Here is a 22,809-nt window from a genome sequence, read left to right as displayed (position 1 = left end):
CATCCCTGCTGAATATACCCGTACTCCTGTCATTCTTATCTTACTTCCCGTCCCTCAGGCTCTACATTCTCTAATCTGTCCCATCCTAGCCTTTCTGATTCCACTTCTTTTTCTGCTCCCTCTGGAATTCCAGCTTTGCCTTCAGCAAGTTCACCGCCATCTGTGACCTAACTTCTTTAACTCCATTTCCTCCCTTTCTCTGGAACCTAGCTGTCTGCTTCTCATTCGTCTTCTGGCTGAGACTTCCAAAGAAGAGGTCTCTTTGCCAAATCTCCTGTCCTGAAGGTCTTGTTGGTGGCATATGCTTCTCCACAGCTGTCTGTAAATTTCAATTGCATATAATCCAACATTGTTTTCACATTTCAACATTGCCTTCAAGTATAGTGGCTGTTATACCTTCACATTAAACATAGACAGCACTATCGTACTGGTTTCCTGGTAGCTGAATATGAGAGACACCTGGTTTAAAAGCAGCTAGCTGAAGCTTAATCTGCGCAAGACAGCAGTGATGATAGTGGTAAGCGGACAATCCATATTGGGGAACTGCCCAAAAAACAGGGGTACTTACCAGTAACTGTTGTTCTTTGAGATGTGTTGCTCATATCCATTCCAATATAGGTGAGTGCGTGCCCCGTGCACTGGTTCCCGGAACTTTTTTCCCCTTAGCAAGCCCCATAGGGTCGGCTTAGGTGCCCCCTGGAGTACCGCGCTCATGCCACGGTACATAGGGCACTGCCAACCTTGCGGGCCCTCAGTCCTTTCTTTCTGCTGACTCCGACAGCGGGGACAGGGGGGTGGGTTGTGGAACAGACATGAGCAACACATCTTGAAGAACAGTTACTAGTAAGTAACCCTGTTTTCTACTTTGAGTGATTGCTCATATCCATTCCAATATAGGTGATTAAATAGCCATACTTTGGAGGTGGGTAGGAGTCAGCGGCGAGCTGCTCTCATCAGCATGGCCCTGCCGAAGCCCACGTCCTCTCACCTGCTGCACGATGGCGTAGTGGGATGTGAAGGTGTGCACCGACAACCAGGTACCTGCTTTGCAGATATCCTGTAGGGGCACTCGCTCCAGGAAGGTCACCAATGAGGCCTGAGCTCTGGTTGAGTGCGCCGAAACAGCTCCTGGAAGCAGCACCTTAGCCCGCTCGTAGCAGGTCCTGATGCAGGCGGTGATCCAGGTGGAGATGCGCTGGGTGGAGATGGGTGAGCCCTTCATCCGGTCTGCCACGGCCATGAACAGCTGCGTCGACTTCCGGAACGGTCAGGTCCGCTCGATGTAGTAGGCGAGGACTCATCTCATGGCCAGCGAGTGCCATCTCCGCTCCTACTCCAAACCGTGTTGTTTAGGAGACAACATGGGGAGGAAGATACTCTGGTTATAATGAAACTGGGACACCACCTTAGGCAGGAATGCCGGGTGGGATCTCAGTCGCACCTTGTCCTTATAAAAGACTGTGTAGGGGGGCTCCGAGGTCAACGCCTTTATCTCGGAGACCCTCCTAGCCGATGTGATGGCCACCAGGAAGGATACCTTCCACGAGAGGACGAGCAGCGGGCATGTAGTCATGGGCTCGAAGAGGGGGTCCTGTCAGCATGGTGAGGACCAGGGTCAGGTCCCAGGGAGGCACCAGGTCATGGACCTGTGGGTACAGCCTCTCCACCCCTTTAAGGAACCTGACGGACATGGGGTGTGAGAATAATGACCTCCCTTCCATCGGCTGGTGGAAGGCTGAGATGGCCGCCAGATGCACCGTTAGGGAGGCCAGTGCTAGACCTGGAGCTTTAAATGGAGCCGGTACTCCAAGATTGCCTGTATGGGCAAGCAGCTCGGTGGGATTCCCCGGGACTCCGCCAAACAGGTGAACCGCTTCCACTTGGCTCGTACACCACCTGAGTGGAAGGTTTTCTGCTGCCCTGCAGAACCTGTTGCACCTGCGCCGAGCACGCTCTCTCTCCCTCTGTCAACCAGAGAGTCTCCATGCTGTCAGGTGGAGGGAGTCCAGGTCCGGGTGCAGCAGGCGGCCCTGGTCCTGGGAGAGCAGGTTGTAACGCCTTGGGAGCGGCAGCGGCGAGGCGATGGACAGATCCAGCAGCACGCTAAACCAGTGCTGTCTCGGCCAGGCTGGGGCGATCAGTATGATGTCTGCTTTGTGTTTCTTGATCTTCAAGAGGACTTTGGGCAGTAGCGGAATGGGGGGAAACACGTACATGAGGGTCTCCGTCCATTCTATTAGGAGCGCATCGGAAATGGAGCCTGGCTCGCGACCCCGGAGCAAGCAGAACCTCGGGCACTTCCTGTTCCAGGACGACGCGAACAGGTCCAGTTGGGGAACACTCCACTTGCGGAAGATAAAACTTATCACCTCCGGGTGTAGAGACCAGTCATGTTGGGGTAGAAACGACCTGCTGAGGTGGTCCGCCTCATCGTTCCTGACCCCCAGGAACTGAGGGGCAGATACGTGGAAGTCATGCCTCACCGCAAAGTCCCAAAGTCGGATGGCCTCCTGGCAAAGGGCCAACGAACCCTCTCTTCCCCCCGCCTCTTCATATAGAACATGGCCTCTGTATTGTCCATGTGGACCTGCACCATCCTGCCCCTCAGGAATCTGAGGAACACCTTGCAGACCAGCCGGACTGCCCTGAGCTCCCAGACGATATGGGATATGGAGACTCATCTCCTCCTCTGACCAGAGCCCCTGGGTGCTCAGGTCGGAGCTGATGTGGGCCCCCCACGCCGAAGCATCTGTAATTAGGGTTACTGAGGGTGCCAAGTCCCTGAAGGGGACTCCTTTCAACACCTTCCCTGGGTCCTTCCACCATACCAGGGAGGTCAGTACCTGCGTGGGAACTATGACTACCCTGTTTTGGGAGTGCCTGGCTGGTGCATACACTGAGGCTAACCATGCCTGGAGCGGCCTGAGCTTGAGGCGAGCCAGCCTCACCACGTACGTACAGGCCGCCATGTGTCCCAACAGCTGAAGGCAGTGCCTGGCTGTCGTCGTAGGGGACCTGTGAAGATCATGGATTATGGCAGCCATCGCCTTGAAGTGAGGCTGTGGGAGGAAGGCTCTGGCCTGGGAGGCGTCCAGGGTGGCCCCGATAAAGTCTATGTGCTGCACCGGGGTGAGAATTGATTTCTGCTCGTTGATGAGCAGCCCCAGTTTGGTGCATGTTGTGCAGGTAAGTTCCAGGCTGTTCCTCACATGGACCCTGGACTTGCCCCAGATCAGCCAGTCGTCCAGGTAGGGGAAGATCTGAACCCCTCTGCGACGCAGGTAGGCTGCCACGACCGCCATGTACTTCATGAACACCCTGGGGGGCGGACGAAAGGCCAAAGCGTAGGGCCGAGAACTGGTAGTGCGAGCCAGCTACCACAAACCGGAGGAACCTTCTGTGACCGGGAAGGATTGAAATATGAAAGTAAGCATCCTTTAAATCAAGGGCAGCGAACCAATCCCCTGGATCCAGAGCGGGAATGATAAAGGCTAGGGAGACCATACGGAATCTGAGGCACCTGATAAATCTGTTCAGATGACGGAGGTCTAAAATGGGCCTCAGGCCCCCCTTCACTTTGGAAATGAGGAAATAACGTGAGTAGAATCTCTTTCCTGCGGGGAAACCTCTTCCACAGCTCTTAGGAGGAGGAGCGAGTTCACTTCCTGTATGAGGAGTTGCTCGTGAGAGGGGTACCAGAAGAGGGACGGGGTAGGGGGAGAGTGTGGGGGGGAAGGCCGTTAGTTGAAGGGCATAGCCCCTGCGTAGTGCACTGAGGACCCAGCGGTCCGAGGTGATGTTCTGCCACTCAGTGTAGCACGGCCTTAGTCTGTGGGCGAACAGTAGGGTTGGATCCAACGGGACGGTAAGAGTGCCACCCTTGGGCGCACCATCAAAATTGGCGCTTGTTGCACTCCTTAGCGTCTAACAACTATACTACTTAACACTAATAAACGGTCACTTAACTAAATACAATGCTATACAAAGGGAATGCTACTTGCGTAGAGCAAGAGGCAGACGTTCCAGGATCCGTCACAGGCGGAAAGAAGGAACTGAGGGCCCGCAGGGTTGGCAGCGTTCTATGTACCACAGCATGAGCGCAGTACTCCAGGAGGCGCCTAAGCCGACCCTATGGGGCTTGCTAAGGGGAAAAAAGTTCTGGGAACCACTGCATGGGGCGCGCATTCACCTATATTGGAATGGATATGAGCAATCACTCGAAGTAGAACTGTCAGGTTAGGGCACTTGTCCACTGACCATCAATGTGATTCTTGACTAAAATGCCCTTTTGGACCCCTCCTTTTGGATACTCAGATAGCACTTATAGCTAAAAGTTCCTTCCTGTTGGACCTAACCATAGGGATCAAAGCATTCATCATATCTTAATCCATCTGGTGCATTGTTTGAGGATGGAATTGAATGCCATGAATAAGCTCCGGATGGATGTGCATGTGTTGGTGGTTCATCTTTGGAGCAAAATAGATTGAACACAATTTCCCTCCCACCCCATTGTTTTACATGCTGTGCTGGCTACTTGTCCAATAATAGATCCAGGTCAAGATCCTGATTTTCTGTGCCCTGCCCCAGACTATTTACTAACACTCTAAATGGCATATGTATCCTTCCATATACTAAGTAATGTTTCACAGTTTATTTGAATTGAAGCACTTGTAACACTATTAATACTAACCAGGGCTTTGTACTTAATTTTACTGGCTCCAGTCTCCACATTTAACAGCTCTGAAAATGAGACTTGCCGGGGAAGGGGGCTGAACTTTTGAGCAGCTACCTTACAACTATGGAACTTCCTTCCACCAGATATTGGTGACCATAGAGCTCACTGTGCCCAGAGTGAGATTTAAGAATAGCTCCATTTTTGCCCCTGGGGACTCTAGGGAAGGATGGTAAAATTTGAGAACCAAAAGTGAAGCTGACCAGAATAGTTTTACTTTTAGTTTAGTTTTTTTTATTGCATAAACTGAGAGAAAAATCAAAGAAGGAATGGCATAAAATAGTGACAAGTACCTTTGCCCTTTTTCTCTTCTCCCAGCACCTGTGATGTTAGCCTTGATACCTCTTCATTTCCTCTGCTTTTTTCAATAATGCCTGTAAGCATTGCATGCCTACCTAATCTATATTCATTAAGCCACTCACTCAGATCCTTCCTAAAAACTCTCTTCTTTCTTGTTGCCTGCAAGAAGTGGATTAATGTACTATAAAAGGAAAATTAATTTTAATGGGATCATAAAGATGTGTACATACCATAACTGAGTAACTCTTTTCCATTTTTAAAAAGTATGCTTCTGTACCATTCCTGGGGGAGGAACATCTTTGAATAGCTAAGGGTCCTGTTTTTTTGGATTTCCTTTTTTTTTTTTTTTTAAATGTAACGTGTGGTTTCAGAGCTAAAAAAGCTGTTCTAGATAAGAGTAATTACTCTTTTTCTGACCGTCTTAGTATCCAGCGGGGAACAGGAGAAGATCTCCACACAGTATCTTTCTATAGTGTAGATAACTGAGAGTAGCTGTAGTCATTTACTGAAGTATTTTCTTGTGGCATTGCAATAAAAGGGAAAAGGTCTCTTAATATGGGCTTGACCTCAGCCATATTTTGCACTTCTCTAGTAAATCCTAAAAGTGCCACACTTTCTGTAAAGGAGAAAATGTTCCAATGCTGTCTGAAACCCATTCTGCTGTGAAATTAAGTGCAGAGTATGTTTTTACAAATTTCCATTTTGTTTTACAGAATTTCTAGAAGGAGGTGTTGGCCATGTTGAAATGTTATTTCGGTGCAACTATTTAGCATTAGTTGGTGGAGGAAAAAAGCCAAAATACCCACCTAACAAAGGTACAGTATTGAGCACCAAGGAATAGATTTCATAAAGGTATTTCCGGCATCTGTGCTGTGCCCAACAACAAAAAACCCCAGATTAGATTTTTGTAGAATCCTGGAAGTCTGGGTATTGTCTTTGTGTGTGTGTGTGTGTGTGTGTTGCAACTTGCCTACAGTTGATTTTGAGTATTTAAATTGAATGAATGATATGCATCTTCCTCTTTAGCTAATGGGAATTGTGCCTGCTCATGCCAGAGCTTAATTTGATCAGGCTAACTCTGGAATACCTGTGGCTCTTTTCTCCATCATTTTACTTGGTGAATGTCTTGCTCATCACTTTCTAAGATCTGTGTTGAAAATAAACTGTAAAGAAACCTACGAAGGATTGAGAATGGCACCTATATTCTTTGGGTCACTACCACTTTGAATTAAATTCAGACAAAGTAGTTACTATTGTGTGTATGTGAAATACATTAAGGGTGGGGAGATGGGATGTTCTGACTAGTCCTTAGCTTTTCACATCAATATCATCATCCTTTTTAAAAAAAAAAAAAAAAAAAAAAAAAAAAAAAAAAGAGTAATAATGCCTTGTATCCCTGGGGTCTTTCAGCAAGCCATTCTATGGCTCTTCTCTGGAGGAGGACTGCAGCTCTTATTTCCCTGACCTTATTTCACTGTCCACTAACTACTCCCTCTCTTCCTTGAGATGCTAGAGAATTTTGTTTCCACTGAGTGGGCAGGAGCTACCCTAGATCATACTTTGTTTACTTTAGTTTCAACATACTCTCAAAACAAAATTTGATTGTTAAACAATGTCTAGAGAAACACTAAAGCAATGATAAACTGACACTAAATTTAGCTACAGAGTGTTGCAAGAGTCCCTTTATCTATATCGCTATGGAATAAGCTATCTGTGGTCCCCATATCTGAGAGGTGTATAGTAGAAGGCAGGCTTATCATAAGCGCTTGGATATTACTGTGTTTAATGTGTAGATCATGAAAGGGTGCCTGACTGATGGTCTTTGAGATTGAAATCTTCTTTAACCACAGCCCAGTGAACAGTGGCAGTACAGGCTTCCCCCATACTATTCCCTTTTGGTGCTTCACTTATCTGGGAGAACCACCCCTATATGTGATAGTAAAAGTTCAGTCTCTATCTTTGATTTATATGCTGAGACTACCAGCACCTGGATATTGGGAACTGGATTGAGACCGCTCCTTTTCCCCAGAGCCATTGGAGCAGTAATACTCAGACTGAGGCTTCTGAGCCACAAGTGGCTCTTTAATGTGTCTCCTGCAGCTCTTCGCAGCATGTGATGTTAAAACAATATGATTTAATTATTAACCAATCAGGATGTTTTTGCTATGTTTCAGTTATAGCTAATAAAATAATAATTGGTCAATAATTTTGCTGTGATAATAAAATAAATATATAAACTAAATATTTGTCTTTATACTGTTCAAATATGAATCTATAGTAAATGAAACAATGAATTCACATAACTGTGGCTCTTTTAGGTAATGTTGATCACTAATTTGGCTCCTGAATCACTGAGGTCTGAATATCACTGCATTGGAGAATGAGATGTGAGCAAATACCCTGTCTGAATTTAGCTTAAAAATGTTCGTGAATCATAACTTCCTAAAACTTATTAATTATCCAAAAGTATTTACACACTACTTGTGAATTTAACTATGGATTGTTCCCTGCAAATCCATATTTGATTTCAAACCGTTGATTAGTTGTGATTTAATAGTAATAGTCATCCAGTTAGAGAACAGAAATGATAACAGGCACTGTTAATGCAAGTACTGGTATGTATCAGCAAGTTAAAGAAGTGTGGGTTGAATGAATGGACCAAAAAAATGGCTAGAGAGCTGGCTAGATCATTGAGCTGAACGGGTAGTGATCAATGGCTCCATATCTAGCTGGCAGCCAGTCAGAAGCAGAGTGCCCCAGCGGTCGGTCCTGAGGCTGGTTTTGTTCACATCTTCATTAATGATCTGGAGGATGGGGTAGATTTCACCCTCAGCAAGTTTGCAGATGACACTAAGCTAGGGGGAGTGGTAGATATCCTATCCCTACCTTCCAGGGTACAGAGCGACCTAGACAAATTGGAGGATTGGGCCAAAAGAAATCTGATGAGGTTCAACAAGGACAAGTGCAGAGTCCTGCACTTAGAATGGAAGAATCCCATACACAGCTACAGACTGGGGGCTGATGGGCTAGGCAGCAGTTCTGCAGAAAAGGAAGTGGGGGTTACAGTGGATAAGAAGCTGGATGTGAGTCAGCAGTGTTCCCTGGTTGCCAAGAAGGCTAATAGAATATTGGGCTGCATTAGTAGGAGTTTTTTTATTTTTGACACTGTCAAGTTACATTGAAATCTCATAATATGGTAGCAGTGAAGTGGCCTGTATTTCATCATAATTGCTGCAACTTCAGCTATTTGCATTGATATATCTTTAATCTGATTAAAACCATCAGCACGGATATACCTACTCAAAGCAGTTGAAGTGAAAGACTGTCTTGTCAACCAAGCCCCTCAGGTCCCACATCTTAAGTTTTCTTTTGAAGTGTTAGCCTTTGTATTGTAATCTGCAACTATACCACCTACTTAGCTAGCAAGCTAAGCAGCTCTGGTCCATTTAATTTGTTGATGGGAGACCTCCAAAGAGAAAACATGGTGATGCAGTAAGTGATTTGATTCAGCACATGTAGTTATTTCAGTTCATATTGAACCACTCCACTGGTGTTTAGAATTCACCGGAGAACTGGAGGTGATAGTGTTTACAATGGGGGTCTTGACTGCTTTTCATTTTTGCCCGTTTGCCCTAGTGTCTTGGTTGTGTATTTCCATAAATAATTTCTAGCTACATAAATCCTCTGTGGTTTCAATTGGTTGTAGTCACTTCCTATCCTAAAGTATATTTGATGATGTTGGTGTCTACTATTAAACAGATGCAATGTTCCACTACAGAGTTGGTTGCATTTCAAAGATGAGTAAAGTGATTTTTTTTCTCTTTTCTTTGTGTTTTTTTTCTTCTTTGGTTCTTTTATACATAGTTGGTAAAGCACTCTGGAAACACTTGAGATGTTAGTTATAGTAATACTTTTTGACAATTATGCTTCTGGCTCAATTCTTTACTATTTAATTTAGGGGGAAAAAGCAGCCATCCACTGATGTAAGTCCAGGTTGAATACAAAACTAGGACCAATGTCCAACAACTATCCATTCCTGTAACTTTATCAAACTTGTATAAGTGCTTTCCAGTTAGGAAGAGATTCTCTGAAACTTTCTAGAAATCTGAAATGAAAGATTACTGCTGTTCTGATGGGATTTTTTCACCATTTTAGTGATGATCTGGGATGATCTGAAAAAGAAGACAGTTATTGAAATAGAATTTTCAACAGAAGTCAAAGCAGTTAAATTGCGAAGAGATAGGTAGGTATGACTAAAAATTTATTCCATGTGCAAGGTGCTATTTGTCTGCTATGTATACAGTTGTTTTGAGATACTCTCAGCTGTTTATGGAAGGATACTCTTTAAAGCATCTGTCAGCAACTAGAAATCTACTTAAAATGAGGCTTTTGGACAAGCCTTTTAAAGGGTGAGTGGATTAGATTTCAAGGAGGTTCGTGTATAGTGTCTTACAACTGATACTTTTGGGCTTTGCCATGTACAGAAGAATGTTGAGGGAGTTCCTGTTGGTCAGTAGCAGGAACCTATGCTTGAATTTGTGAACAGCTGGAGCCCATCTATTTTATCTCTCATTAATTGTTATGGCTGTGGGTTAAAGTGGCTGTGCAGGAACTGCAGTTACTGTTGGTTGGGAGGGTAAGAGTGGAATAAACAAAGTATGTTGAAGGCATTGTACAATTAAAATAACTGCATTAATAGTAATGCGTGCATGTATGCGTCGTGTCCGTCTCTTCCTCCTCTTCCCCCCCCCTTGATTGAGAAGATGTTTTCTATCTGTTTCAGAATTGTGGTAGTTTTGGACTCCATGATTAAAGTTTTCACATTCACACACAATCCCCACCAGTTGCACGTCTTTGAAACCTGCTACAACCCTAAAGGTTAGTGGTGTACATGAAGTGGGGCAAGGTAGTTGCTCTTTTTTTGGCCCTTGTTACTCTTCTCTTTTTGAGTCTGTTGCATTTTTACCATTACATTAGTCATCTAGTTCAAACTCCTTGCTTTATTGTTCACTTTCAGTTTGTTTACTTTCATTTAACAATGACTTATCCCTTCTGGGATATTTTTGTTGCACGGTTAAAATTTATTTCACAACTCTTCATAATACTTTGTTGCAGGAAAGCTCTCTCACTTACCGTTTTATCATATGTGGGTTTGGTTTGTCAAAGAAAAATGCTGCTGCTGTTTTCTTTATAGTACTTGTAAAGTTATAGATCTGTGTGCTCTGCAATGGGTGTAGTTTCTAGCACAGAATACTAATGATCAAGAATAGTTCCTACTAAAAAGATGTTGTGGAACAGGCCACCTATGTACACTGACAGAACCTATTTCAATAGGGAAATAAAACCTCTAATGACCGCACAACCCTAGTTGTCACCTATCACCCCACACTGAAACACATGTGCGGTATAATTAAGCATTTACAACTCATATTCCATGGGGACCTCATCCTGAAAGAAATCTTTCCTGAACTTCCTCTTCTGGCCTTAAAACAACCTCTCGAAGCTCCTCAGAAGCAAGCTCTCCACATCCCAGGACACACCAACTCAAAGCAGCACCAGACCCTGCCAGAACTGATGCAAAACCTGCAGACATATTTCCACTGCTATGATCAACACTCCCCCCCCCCCCCTTCCCCCCAACACCACAGCTTTCATGCTCCATGGGTCCTACACATGCCTATCACAACATGTGGTATACGTCATCCACGGCACTAAATGCCCCAATAACTGTGTGGGTGAAATGAGACAATCACTACATGCTCGAATGGACTTGCACAGAAAAATAAGACACCATATCACCTGTGGGTGAACACTTTCCACAAAGTGATTCCTCTATAGCTGACCTCTCAGTTCTTCTCCTTTTTAAAAAACAAAACAAAAACACCTACAAAAGATGTACCTGGGATCTTAAATTCATAACTTTGCTTGACACTAAAATACATTGACTGAATTAGAAGTACTGGATTTATGGCTTATTACAATAATCTATAGCCACTAAAACCCACCCCTAGCTTTTTTTCCCTTTCCTTTCTGCCCTACAGCTGGGGAAGTGTTGATGGGCAACTAACCCACATTCTAAAGGACCATTCAAGGTTAACTGCTTCTACTAAATCTTTTCCACCTTGTATTGATCTGTGACCCGGAGTACGTTTCCCAGACCTGAAGAAGAGCTCTGTGTAGCTCAAAATCCTTCTCTCTCACCAAGAGATGTTGGTTCAATGAAAGATATTGCCTTACCCACCTTGTGTCTACTAAGAAGACAGCGCTTATTTACCATTCCTTTTAATCTGTAGAACACTGGTATTGTTTGTAGTACAGTCTCTCCACATACTCCTCAGTGTTTTGGAGAACTAAGCGCTCTTAAATCACTGCTGAGCTTTTCAGATTAAGTACCCAAGTGTGGCGCATGCTATATAAATATTAGTTGGATCATGGCCTGTGTGTGTGTGTGTGTGCGCGCACGCGCGCGCTCATGCGCATAGCTCTGTCCAAGTGTGCAAGGTGATGTAATTTAATTGCACAGTCGTTGCACCAACTTTAAAGGCCAAAAGGTCTAAATTAGAGGATTTCCTCTTTTTTAACTTCATCCTTGTTGCACCTTCCTGATTTTTTTTTTTTTTCTCTCCCGTCACAGAATGCACTTCTGCCCTATTGGTGTGACTCTCACCAACTTACTTGTTAGGATTTAACTGACCAAATTGAAGCTAACTGGTGTGGTGGTTTTTGTCTTTGTGTGTGAGACTTTCATTTTGCCGCTCCAACTTCAGTTTTATTCTAAAAATATTTCTTGTTACACAGTTTTTAAATTTTGGCAAAGCTGTATTTTCTTGACACTTCTTTGGCCCACCTTACAGTAGCTGTTACATCAAACCCGTAAAGCTACTTGCTGAAAATGTCCAGATTTTTAGACAGAACATGGCTACCTTGATTGTACTGGGGGATGAACTGTGGTCCCAGAGATCAAACTCTGTTAATTTGCTATGCTCCTATTTAGCAAAAATCAAAATATTTGCTTGTATATATGTACTCGATTTAATACTGCATTATATTTGGAGATATTAGAAACTTCTTGTCTTCAATTAATGCAGCAAACTTAAGAAATGTGTTTCTAATAACTGAAGATGTGAATTTAGGATTTCTTTGTTAAAATTATTGCTGTGTATTGTAGGTACTAGTCTGTCTGGGCTGGGCTGGGTTTTTTTTTTTTTTTTTTTTTTTTTTTAAAAGGCTTTGAAAATAAATTGCTGCTACTTTTTTTTTTTTTTTGTCAATTTTTGTTTTTAGGTCTCTGTGTCCTTTGTCCAAATAGTAATAATTCCCTTCTTGCATTCCCTGGAACACATACTGGACGTGTGCAGATAGTGGATCTGGCTAATACAGAAAAACCTCCTGTAGACATACCAGCTCATGAAGGAGTCTTGAGCTGTATAGCTTTAAACCTGCAGGGAACAAGAATTGCAACAGCATCAGAAAAAGTAAGCAAATAATCAAATGTTCTAATACTTCTAGCTATATTTATGAACCTAGTATGTGGTCCTAATGTTAATTGCACCAAATGCTTTGTGATACTGTAATTACTGGGATACTAAGTCTTAAGGAACCTAGTTACTGAGACAGATACACACGCACTTTTTCCCATTTGGTTTTTTTTATTGTTCCCTGATGAAAACTGGATACTTCTTGGAAATCTGACATAACTCTAATAGCCCTGGGCTGAGACATTAGTTCATTCAGTAACCCAATGGACTTGAATCTGGCTTTTTTGAATCAAAAGCAGGCTCTGTTTACTATACTAGACTCTGAATTTACTTCTAAGGAATCAGTGGATTTACTGAAAGACCATTTCCTTGAGCCTAAAGATTCAGAAGATTGTTGTTTTTCCACTATCTCTCCCCCTCTTGTACATGGACATACAAACCTGTACTTGGTGGTATTTCTTCCCCGCCGCCCCCAGCCCAGTATAACTGTCTCATATGTTACATGGTCAAACTGTTGACTAATAAGCTCACTTCTGGAAGGGAGGGCATTCTGCAGGTGCTGTACTATCTAGTCTTTGGTGGCTTGAGTTCAGCTAGAACTTGATTTTAGTTTCAGATCCAGGAACATACTTGAGCTCCATGTTGAAATCTTGAACGTTTCCCAAGCTTTAGGCATTGCTAGAAAAGATTTTTCAGATCTACCAGAGCCTTTGGAACAGCATAATTTAGCAATTACTACCATATGGATACCAGTGGATTTTCATTGGTGTGACACACAAGGAGCTCTGCTCTAGAGGACAGTCACCATTTCATTGTAAAGCCTTTCTAACATCTAGGACTGGAGAACTATAAACCTATTTGTCCATCCTGTTTTAATATTTGGTATCACAATCAGAATAACTTTCAGCTAATTACTTCCTTTACATAATTTTTGATTGGGGATTTCCAAAAGTACCTAAGTGACTCAGAACAATTCCCATTGAAAATCAATAGGACTTATGCGCCTAAATGAGTTAAGCTTCAAAAGCTCTCTAAAGTTAGCCAGTAAAGAAGGACGGATGGATGCAGACTTTCACTGGACTCTTTTCGTGCTGCTGATGTCGAGGGACGTCTTTTTCAGCAGATGGTAGTGTGTAGTTCTAACTTTGCATGGACACTTTAAAAAACAGGAGCTTAGTTAAGGTCCTAGATCCACAGTGAGGCATCGCAGAGATGGGATTTTCAAGTCGTTTATTTGTGCTCCACACTCACTTAGGCACTCAAATTTCACCAGTAGGCTCCTAAATACAGACTTAGGATCCTAACCTCAAGCTTCTGTTCTTGAACACTTTGGCTGTACACTATGACATATTTCCACCTTTGCTCCCAGTTGTGCAGTGTGCTGCTCTTTAATTATATCTCCTCTTTTGAAGAGCAGAGTGCTCTTTCAGAGAGAGAATGCAAGAGTGCTTGACAAAAGGCCCTCTGTATATGAAGAAGGCAGGTAGACTAAATGAAGTCTGCTGGTGAACTCCACTTCAGAGAAACTGGGGGAATGAAAAGCCAAATCCTAGTTCTATTCTTTGCTACCTTCCCTCCTATCCTTTAACTGAAATAATCTCTCAAACCCAAGTTGTAATCAAACTGTCTTTTTAGTATCTTTTTTGGTTGTATTGCCAAATGCTTTAAAAAAAAAAAAAAAAAAATCTGGCAGGCTTTCCTAAATTATATTCAACTTTAAAATGATTAAAAATTTAATCCTGTTCCTAAAGGGCGGGAGAATGACCGCAATTAAAAGCCACAGGGGACACAGAGTGAGATCAAGTGGTAGTGATCGACTGGAGGCCAGGGTGGACTGTTGTTCTCTCCTCCAGGCCCACAGCATCGCTCCTAACCTTTAAGTAGCTAATCCTTCTGTATAACGGCGGTATGTCCTTACCTCAGGCACTGTCATGAATGATTGATAAGTCAGGCAACCATTTCAAACTACATTGGTTATGGAGTACAGCCTATTAGCACTGTCTAAAAGTTATTCCTTACAAAGTTAGCCTCCTTTTATCAAATTAATCTATCCTTTACTGATGTGGGATATGATGAATAAATGCATGCTGTAAGTGGGCTGGAACTTGGTTCTCAAGTGACCGTTCTGTGTACTAGACTTCCATTAGATGAAACCGTTACTTAAAAACAAAGCAACTAGCACTAGTTCTTCCCATTTTTTGAAGAGTTGTCTTATTGTATATGTGGTGGTCTCAAATATCAGACCAGTTCAAATATGATGTTTACATGAACGTGGCATTCTGAGGGAGTGTGGTTTGACTTTCTTACTGGGGCTCTTGGATGGCTTGGTTTACTGAAATGTGCTAGTTCAATGGGGATTTCCTGATGCTAGCTGGTGTGAGAAACTCTAGCTTGCACAACAGTAGTTGGAATCCTTCCAGAACATTCTGTGACACAGTAAAACTAAACTTGTGGATTATGCTGCTTCATGTTGACTGGTCTTGGGTTTAACTGAGAAATATGCACAATAGTGACTGGGGGTGGTGAGTTCTGAATGCAGGCCCATCGACAGGAGGGGCAAAAGGGGCAATTGCCCAGGGGCCTCGCAATTTTGAAAGGGCCCAGGCCTTTTCCACCCATGGCCCCATCCACACTCCACCCTGGGCCCCGCCCAGCCTCCCTGCTGTCACTTGCTGCTTGTCTGTCCTCTTCTCCCCAACTCATATCCCTCCCTCATGGTCACCACCTGGGGGAAGAGGGAGTGTGGAAGAGAGGAAGGGGACTGAGCGGGGAGGGGGCAGAGCGGGGGTGAAATGTGGGTGGGGCTGCTGGTAGAAGAGGTGGGATGGGACTGTTCTGCCCTGGGATTGCTGTCAATGGGCCTGTCTGAACGTGAGACAGTAGTTGGAATGTTTGTACACCTTATTGGAAACATGTTCCAGTAAACCAATGTCAGGACTCCAGTAACATTTTGGAACGTTACAGTTTGTACACAACTAAGTAGTTCCGCTGACACTGTGCAAACAAGGCACCATGCCATAAAATAGATGCCAGTGGTGTGAGAAGACGCCAGTGCTTTCAGATCTTTTAAAAAATATAACCTTTATGAAGGATCCTCCAGTTCATAATGGGATAAAAGTAATCTGGACACAAATCAGTTAGGATCTGATATTTTTAGCAAGATACTGGTGCTTCAGGCTGTTGGGGATTCCATGGGATGTGTTTGCAATACTGTATGAATACGGGGTATTTAAAGGTTTCTTCATTTTTATTAATGTTTCATTACTTTTCAAGGGGACCCTCATAAGAATATTTGATACTTCATCAGGGCATTTAATCCAAGAGCTACGAAGAGGTTCACAAGCAGCTAACATCTACTGGTAAGCTTAATTTTGTTTCCCCTTTCTGTGAAGAAATGTACTTTCTCCATATTTTGATGGGGCTGGTATCTTTTTGGGCAGAGATTGAAAAATCTTCCCGGTGGTTCTTTGTGGCAAAGGCACAAGGTGCCTAGCCTAGCTTCCTTTTGTCCCTTTAAAAAATTCAGGTTGTGTGCACCACCTCATTCTGATTTAGGCCTAATTAGTGTTTGAAATGCTAAGTATTCCTTTTTCTATCTAACAAACACTAGGTTAAATAAAACACACATTTTGCTAATCAAGCTGCTATGGTGTATGAAGACTGACTGACTGACTAAAAATCTGTTGCAATTATTTCTCTATAGCATTAATTTCAATCAGGATGCTTCCCTAATTTGTGTATCGAGTGATCATGGCACAGTGCATATTTTTGCTGCAGAAGACCCCAAAAGGAACAAGCAGTCTAGGTAGGCTACAGAATGGAGGAACCTTTTTTAAATTGTAGATATTAAACAGTCTTGCTAGCATGTGTTAGTCAACTTGGGGCCAGGGGTAGAATGTTTATTTCAAAATGAAGGCCCGCCCCCCCCCCAATCTAGTGAGACAAAGTCAGTTCACTGTCACTGACAAGTAATCATTGGTCTGTTGCATGCATAAGAGAAGAAGATGATAAACCCAAGGTATCCATATAGTGTAGTTTTATACTGTCACCTAAAAAACACTGAGTGGCCTTCCAAAGAAAATCTATAGTAATAATGAAGTCCCTAGTGGAGCTCATGAAGTTTCTGGTACTACTTTTTTTGGGGGGGACAGATTCTGCTGGGCTAGAGAGGTCTGTCTTTGGGTTTGTACCATAACAGTCAAGGAAGTGGCAGCAGAATAATTGTGATGGATATTATGTACATCTTTTTCTTCTTTCAGTTTGGCCTCAGCCAGCTTCCTCCCCAAATACTTCAGTTCCAAATGGAGTTTTTCCAAATTTCAGGTTCCCTCAGGCTCTCCGTGCATTTGTGCCTTTGGAACAGAGCCAAATGCTGTCATAGGTAAGTCATCTAGACTTCCACAAAGGTTCTATTTGAAAAACAAGCCCTAGCAAGCTCTTCCCTGAATAACCAGTATTTTAGCTCTGATGGAAGCTTTTTATTAAATATTGAAGAGGATGACTAGATAAGATAGTGGAGCCTGTCAGTCTGTCTTTAGTCAGATGGAGGGATCATGGGTGACAGCTGCAAGTGAGGGAGTGAGAATGCTGTCTGCACTCCCAGTCTGGAAAAGTGAGCAAACAAGCCTTCATAATGGGCCAGGCCCTGAGGCTGGCATAGGATCTGTCTCTAATGAGAACTAGAGAGAGAGAGAGAGAGAGAGAGAGAGAGTGTGTGTGTGTGAGATCGTGTGATCAATAATGTGGGCTTTGAGCAAACAGCAAAACACTGTTACTTCAGTCTCCTTGCACTGATTGCTGGTTAGCACAAACATTCTCCAGGCTCCCAGCCAGACTAATGCTCAACAGGATGTGTTCTAGTGGGTTGAGAACAGTTACTTCAGAACGCACAATGAAGTAATGCACGAGAGCTAACTAGCACTTTTTCGGCTGCAAAACTTAAATGTCTTTTTTGTTTCAGCAATATGTGCAGATGGTAGCTACTACAAATTCTTATTCAACCAAAAAGGGGAATGCTCAAGGGATGTCTATGCTCAGTTTCTAGAAATGACTGATGACAAGCTTTGACTAACCTGAGGAAGTAAGTGTTTGGGTCAAAGAACTGCCTTGATTATTCTGCTTCTTTAGAAGGACTGTATCTATGTCCAGTACTGATCAAGATGTGTCACAGACCTCATTGAGAAGCCAGGCCCAACATGAGCAGAACAAGCTCTGATGTAGGGGACTTCTGCCTCTGTTAAACTCTCATGCTATTTCTTCAATATTCAAAAAAAAAAATTGGGTTTCTGTCAACTCCTCAATCTTCAAGAAGTGGCTTTCAACAGTTTGTGCCTCCAAGGTTTCTCTTTTTAGTTAAACTGTGAAATTAGAGTGCAAATGAGTGCCTGCCACACACACGAGGTGTTTCTGTACAAACTGCAGGAAAGGATATGTAATGTGATGCCTGAAATTTACCACTTCCACTGAACCGCTCTGTGGGGGCAGGAAATAACTGTAAATACTAGGTAACTAGAAGTTATACCAGCAGCTTGCCTTAGAACATAAGGAATTTATTTCCCATTTCAAACCTCTTAATATGCAGATGAGAAGAAATAATGCAGGTGGCTATAATAAACCCAATCTAAACTGCACTTGCCCTCTGTTCTGGAGGGTGGTGCAGTTGTCTTGTGGCCATAGATTGATAGTCAGTCATGTACACACGTTCTTGGTTAAGTTGAATTAACTATCAGCACTAATGTAACTTTCAGTGGTGCCAAACTGTATATATTAGACACAAAGGCACATTTAGGCACTGCTGGTGTAATTAACCACTACTCAGCATGTGAAATAAATTAGAGAGATACTGTTGGCAAATGAAGTTGATGTTTGAAGAGGAGGCTTCGTCTGTAATGAAACACCCATTCCAGGTAAAAATTTAAGTTGGTTTAACAGTTACAGTGGATTACTTCTACAGTATCAACTATCTTTGTGATTCAACCAGAAGACTTGACAGACCACTTAACATAGTCTAAAGTAGGTGGTGAAGTACACTTTCCTGTAATGACTCTAAACCTGAAAAGTGTTGCATACTTTTCTATATTCAATGGTATTTGCCTAGGTGCACTAAATTAGGACAAATCAAACAGCTGTAAACTGACTTGCATCAATTTCCACCCCATTTCTCTCACTATTTGATCAGCAACTCTATCATTGATTTTTGGAAATAAGGCACACCCTTATTTTTTAAAGAAAAAGGGTAAATAGAACACAAGCACTAATTGCATGAGGCATAAATTGAATAGTCATAAGATGCCTCAGCTTTAATTTCACAAATGCTTCAAAGTTGAAGTCCTAGTTCACTCTTGAGATTATTTAGCTGCAAACTATTTAAATTTGGCAAGTTTCTTTAGTGTTGTAATAAAATGGACTAAGGACTAACGTTTATGCAGATTTTGATGTCAAGTTTGCATGTTGCTTTTATGTGTATTTAATCACTGAATTTGTTTTGCACACTTATTTGTAATGTTTCTTTTTAAATAAATGACTAATTTTGCTGTATTCGTTTTAAGGTAAGCAGTGTATTAACTTTATCTATATGGTTTAGATTTTAAAACATGCAGATTAATAGCAAAAAATGCTTGGTTAGAATAGCTACTCCTGACATGTTATAAAGGAAGTGGTCTAATATACTGTCCATCCCAAAGACTTAATTCTTAAGAGTAGCTGATGCCCCCTTTTTAACAAAGGGCTTGGGATAAAAAGGGTTAACTTTGAGTCTGAGTTAGTGTGGCTAACAGAGGAACAGGCTTTAATGCCTCCTTCCCATGAGATTGTCAAGGATCATCTGGCCTGCCCACTGTCCCCTGGTACTCATCCACGTGAGCACTAATGATACTGCAAGGTATTACCCTGAGCAGACGAGAAGTGACTAGAGCTCTGATAGTAAGGGTGAAGGAGCCAGGAGCACAGAGACTGATACATCCTGACTGTGAGAATGGTGTCACCAGGAGGGCTTCAGCTTCCTTGAGCAAAGCATGTCCTTCCAGGAAGAAGGCCTACTAAGCAGAGATGAGGTCCACCTCTTGAAGGAGACTAGTGTATTTGGATAGAGAATGGTTAACCTTGTGAGGAGAGCTTTAAACTAGGATTGGTGGTGGCAGGAGACAAAACCCCACAGGTAAGTAAAAACCATGGAGACCTGGGAGAAGGGTCAGAATCTAAGGGAGTTTTACTACAGGGATAAGGGAGAGATGAGATCTGAAATGTCTGTGTACTAATGGGAGAAATATGGGGAATCAGCAGGAAGAACTAGAAATGCTAGTTACTAAAAGAACTGACAGATGTGGCATCACAGCCCGTTGGTGGGGTAATACACAACTAGAAATTTGGGATAGAAGGGTACTGCTGCTGACAAGGGCCAGGCAAGGAAAAAAGGGAGGTGTTGCTTTATACATCAAATGTAATCACTTGAAGTGAGGTTGACATGGAAATAGACTTGTTTGTACTCATTTTATCCTTACCCAGAGACTATGGGGGGGGGAGGTGTCTACGACAGACCACCTCACCAAGTAGCAGTGGATGCAGCTTTTTATAAACAAAATCATCCAAAGCACAGGACTTGTGGTGATAGGGGACTTCAACTACCCAGACATGGTGGGAAAACAAGACAGCAGGGTATAGATTGTCCAATATGTTGTTGGAATGTTTTAGAGACAAATTTTTACTTCAGACAGTAGAGAAAGCTCAAGGAGGGGCTGTTCTAGATTTGATTTTGACAAATAGGGAGGAAGTGGTTGAGAATTGACAGTGGAAGGCAGCTTGGGTGAAAGTGATCATAAAATAAGAGTTGGTAGGAGAGAAAATAGCACAGTAAAAATGGATTTCAAGAAGGCAGACTTTACCAATCTCACAGGTGCTATGTAAAATCCCATAAAAAGCACGTCTAAGGGGAAAAACAGTTCAAGTGAGTTGGTAGCTTCTCTGACATTAAGGGCACAAGAGCAAACTATTCTACTGTAGGACAGATAGGAAGTAGGGCAAGAGACCGTGGCTTAACCAGGAGAGCTTCAATGATCTGAAACTGAGAGTCCTACAAAAGATGAATATAAGTAGATAGGGACACAATTAGAAAGGCCCAGGCACAAAAAAACCTAGCTCGAGGCTTAAGGGTAACTAGAAAACATTCTACAAAAAGTACATTAGAAGCAGCAAGAGGAAGACCAAGGAGAGGGTAGGCCTATTGCTCAATATGGGGGGGGAGGAGGAGAGAAGAATCAATAACTGGAAATGGGCTAAATGAGTTTTTTCACCAAAAAGTTTAGCAATTGGATATCTAACTTTAATGAAAGCCAGTGAAAATGTGGTAGGATCAGAGGCTAAAATAGGGGAAGAACAAGTTAAAAATTACTTAGACCCTGGTGCCTTGAAGCCACCCAACCCTTCTGATGAAATACATCTTCGCATACTCAAGGAACTGATTGAGGAGATGAGTCATTAGTGATTATCTTCAAAGAGTCATGCAAGAGATCCCAGAGGACTGGAAAAGCTAGGGAATTAGACCAGTTAGTTTAACCTCAGTACCTGGAAAGATCATGGAACAAATACTTATCACTTTATCTTTAAGGTGTATGCAAATTGACTGCCTAACGAACAGTAAGCATGGATTTGTCAAAAACAAATCATGTCAAAGCAACTTACTTAATAGCTGTGAGAGGGTAATAAGGGAAGGAATAGATGTTCCAATGTTGACTTTAGTAAGGCTTTTGATTTAGTCTCAGGTGAACTTCTCAAATAAACTCCATCCAAAATGGGAAATGACTGCCTAGGAAGGAGTATTGCAGAAAGGAATGTGGAGGTTCACAAGCTAAATAAATCAACAATGTAACAGTTTTAAAACAAACCAACCAACCTTTGGTGATGTACTTGTAGGAGTGTGGTAGGCAAGACACAGGAAGTAATTCTGTTTTATTCTGTGCCGATTAGGCCTCAGATGCTGTATTTTGTCTGATTCTGGGTGCCACATTTCAGGAAAGATGTGAAGAAAGTCTAGAGATGAGCAACAAAAATGCTTAAAGGGATAGAAAACCTGGCCTAGGAGGGAAGATTGGAAAATGCTGGATTTATTCAGTCTGGAGAAGAAGACTGAGGGGATAAGTTTTCAAGTACACAAAAGGTTGTTACAGAGAGGAAGGAGAAAAATTGTTCTTGCTAACCTTTGAGGATCAGACAAGAAGCAATGGGCTGAAATTGCAGCCAGGGTGGTATAGATTGGACATTAGGAAAAGGTTCCTGGCAGGGTAGTTAAGTACTGGAATAAACTGCCTAGGGCAGATGTGGAATCTCTAAACACATGTCAGGGATGCTCTAGAAGACCTTGCAAGGTCCCTTCCAGTCCTATGCTTTTAAGGCCAAGCCAGGTACTATTTCATCATATTGAAGATCCATTAATCAGCCAGTGTCAGTATTAGATGAATTGCAAACTTCTGTTGCAGCATTAAAGAATACTGGAAACAAGCCTTGTTTGTACCCGGTGGACGAGAAATGCTACCAGAACAACAGTAATGGGAGCAGCACACCTACTGGAGTGGAAGGAGAAAGGGTTCAAATCTCACATTACCAGATAGCAACACTATGAAATCAAGTTCTAACAATGAACCAATGAAATTGAGTTCTAGCATCCGCAAGATATATCAGTATGGTGGAGGAGCAATAGTCCTCTCTGTATAAGTCCATTCCACCCACAAGCATTAGAAACTGATGTGATTAAAATGTGCCCAGTAAGACCATGCCACACTATCACTAAGGCTTCATAAGCATCCTGTCCTCTCGTATGTTACAGTTTACAAGATACACATCCACCACAGCCGGGCATTGTAACAGTTTCTCCTTATAACACAAAATTCTTGCAAGGTTTCACTATTTAATACAATCAACACCTTTTACTACTTTACACTGACTAGTATAAAGACAACGTATTGTGTAAGTTGTGTTTTACCAGCTAATGTCATTTTCCAGCCAAGTGCTGAGGAGGCAGTGAAAATATCTTCTACACCTGTGAAGTTCCCTTGGACAGCATGAGTATAGCTAAAATAGGATGGAGTTAAAGACCTACATTTCTCAAATACATTATTAGACAACTGCTGTATGAAGAAATTGATCTAGATGATTGGCTTGGATGCATAGTTGTTAATAAGATGATTGAAAGCTGTATAGTAGTTTGGGCAGAGTAAAGGAATCCTTTTTGCACCCACATATGTATTGTAATGTTCAAAAAAACAACAAAGCAGATGCAGCAATAATAGCTAAACTAAACCATAAGCA

General features: G+C 42.6%; 1 protein-coding gene across 2 annotated transcripts in view; it reads left to right on the top strand.

Annotated features, from left to right (window-relative positions):
- Window positions 1-19,047, top strand: part of WDR45B (WD repeat domain 45B) — a 29,119-nt gene extending 10,072 nt beyond the window's left edge. For both annotated transcript variants that reach the window (XM_067547694.1, XM_067547693.1), the window contains exons 3-10: window positions 5,746-5,847; window positions 9,188-9,275; window positions 9,816-9,910; window positions 12,317-12,507; window positions 15,784-15,869; window positions 16,214-16,315; window positions 16,770-16,891; window positions 17,471-19,047. In XM_067547694.1, the coding sequence (XP_067403795.1) occupies window positions 5,746-5,847; window positions 9,188-9,275; window positions 9,816-9,910; window positions 12,317-12,507; window positions 15,784-15,869; window positions 16,214-16,315; window positions 16,770-16,891; window positions 17,471-17,577 (893 nt within the window). In that variant the 3' untranslated portion in view covers window positions 17,578-19,047. The remainder of the gene's footprint in view (window positions 1-5,745; window positions 5,848-9,187; window positions 9,276-9,815; window positions 9,911-12,316; window positions 12,508-15,783; window positions 15,870-16,213; window positions 16,316-16,769; window positions 16,892-17,470) is intronic.
- The last annotated feature ends 3,762 nt before the right edge of the window (window positions 19,048-22,809 follow it).

The sequence above is a fragment of the Emydura macquarii genome, unplaced genomic scaffold (assembly GCF_026122565.2).
Source record: "Emydura macquarii macquarii isolate MOO-44397 ecotype Brisbane River unplaced genomic scaffold, CSIRO-AGI_Emac_v2 contig_1230, whole genome shotgun sequence".
In the NCBI taxonomy this organism is placed as follows: domain Eukaryota; kingdom Metazoa; phylum Chordata; order Testudines; family Chelidae; genus Emydura; species Emydura macquarii.
This window is presented reverse-complemented; position numbering and strand designations above follow the sequence as displayed.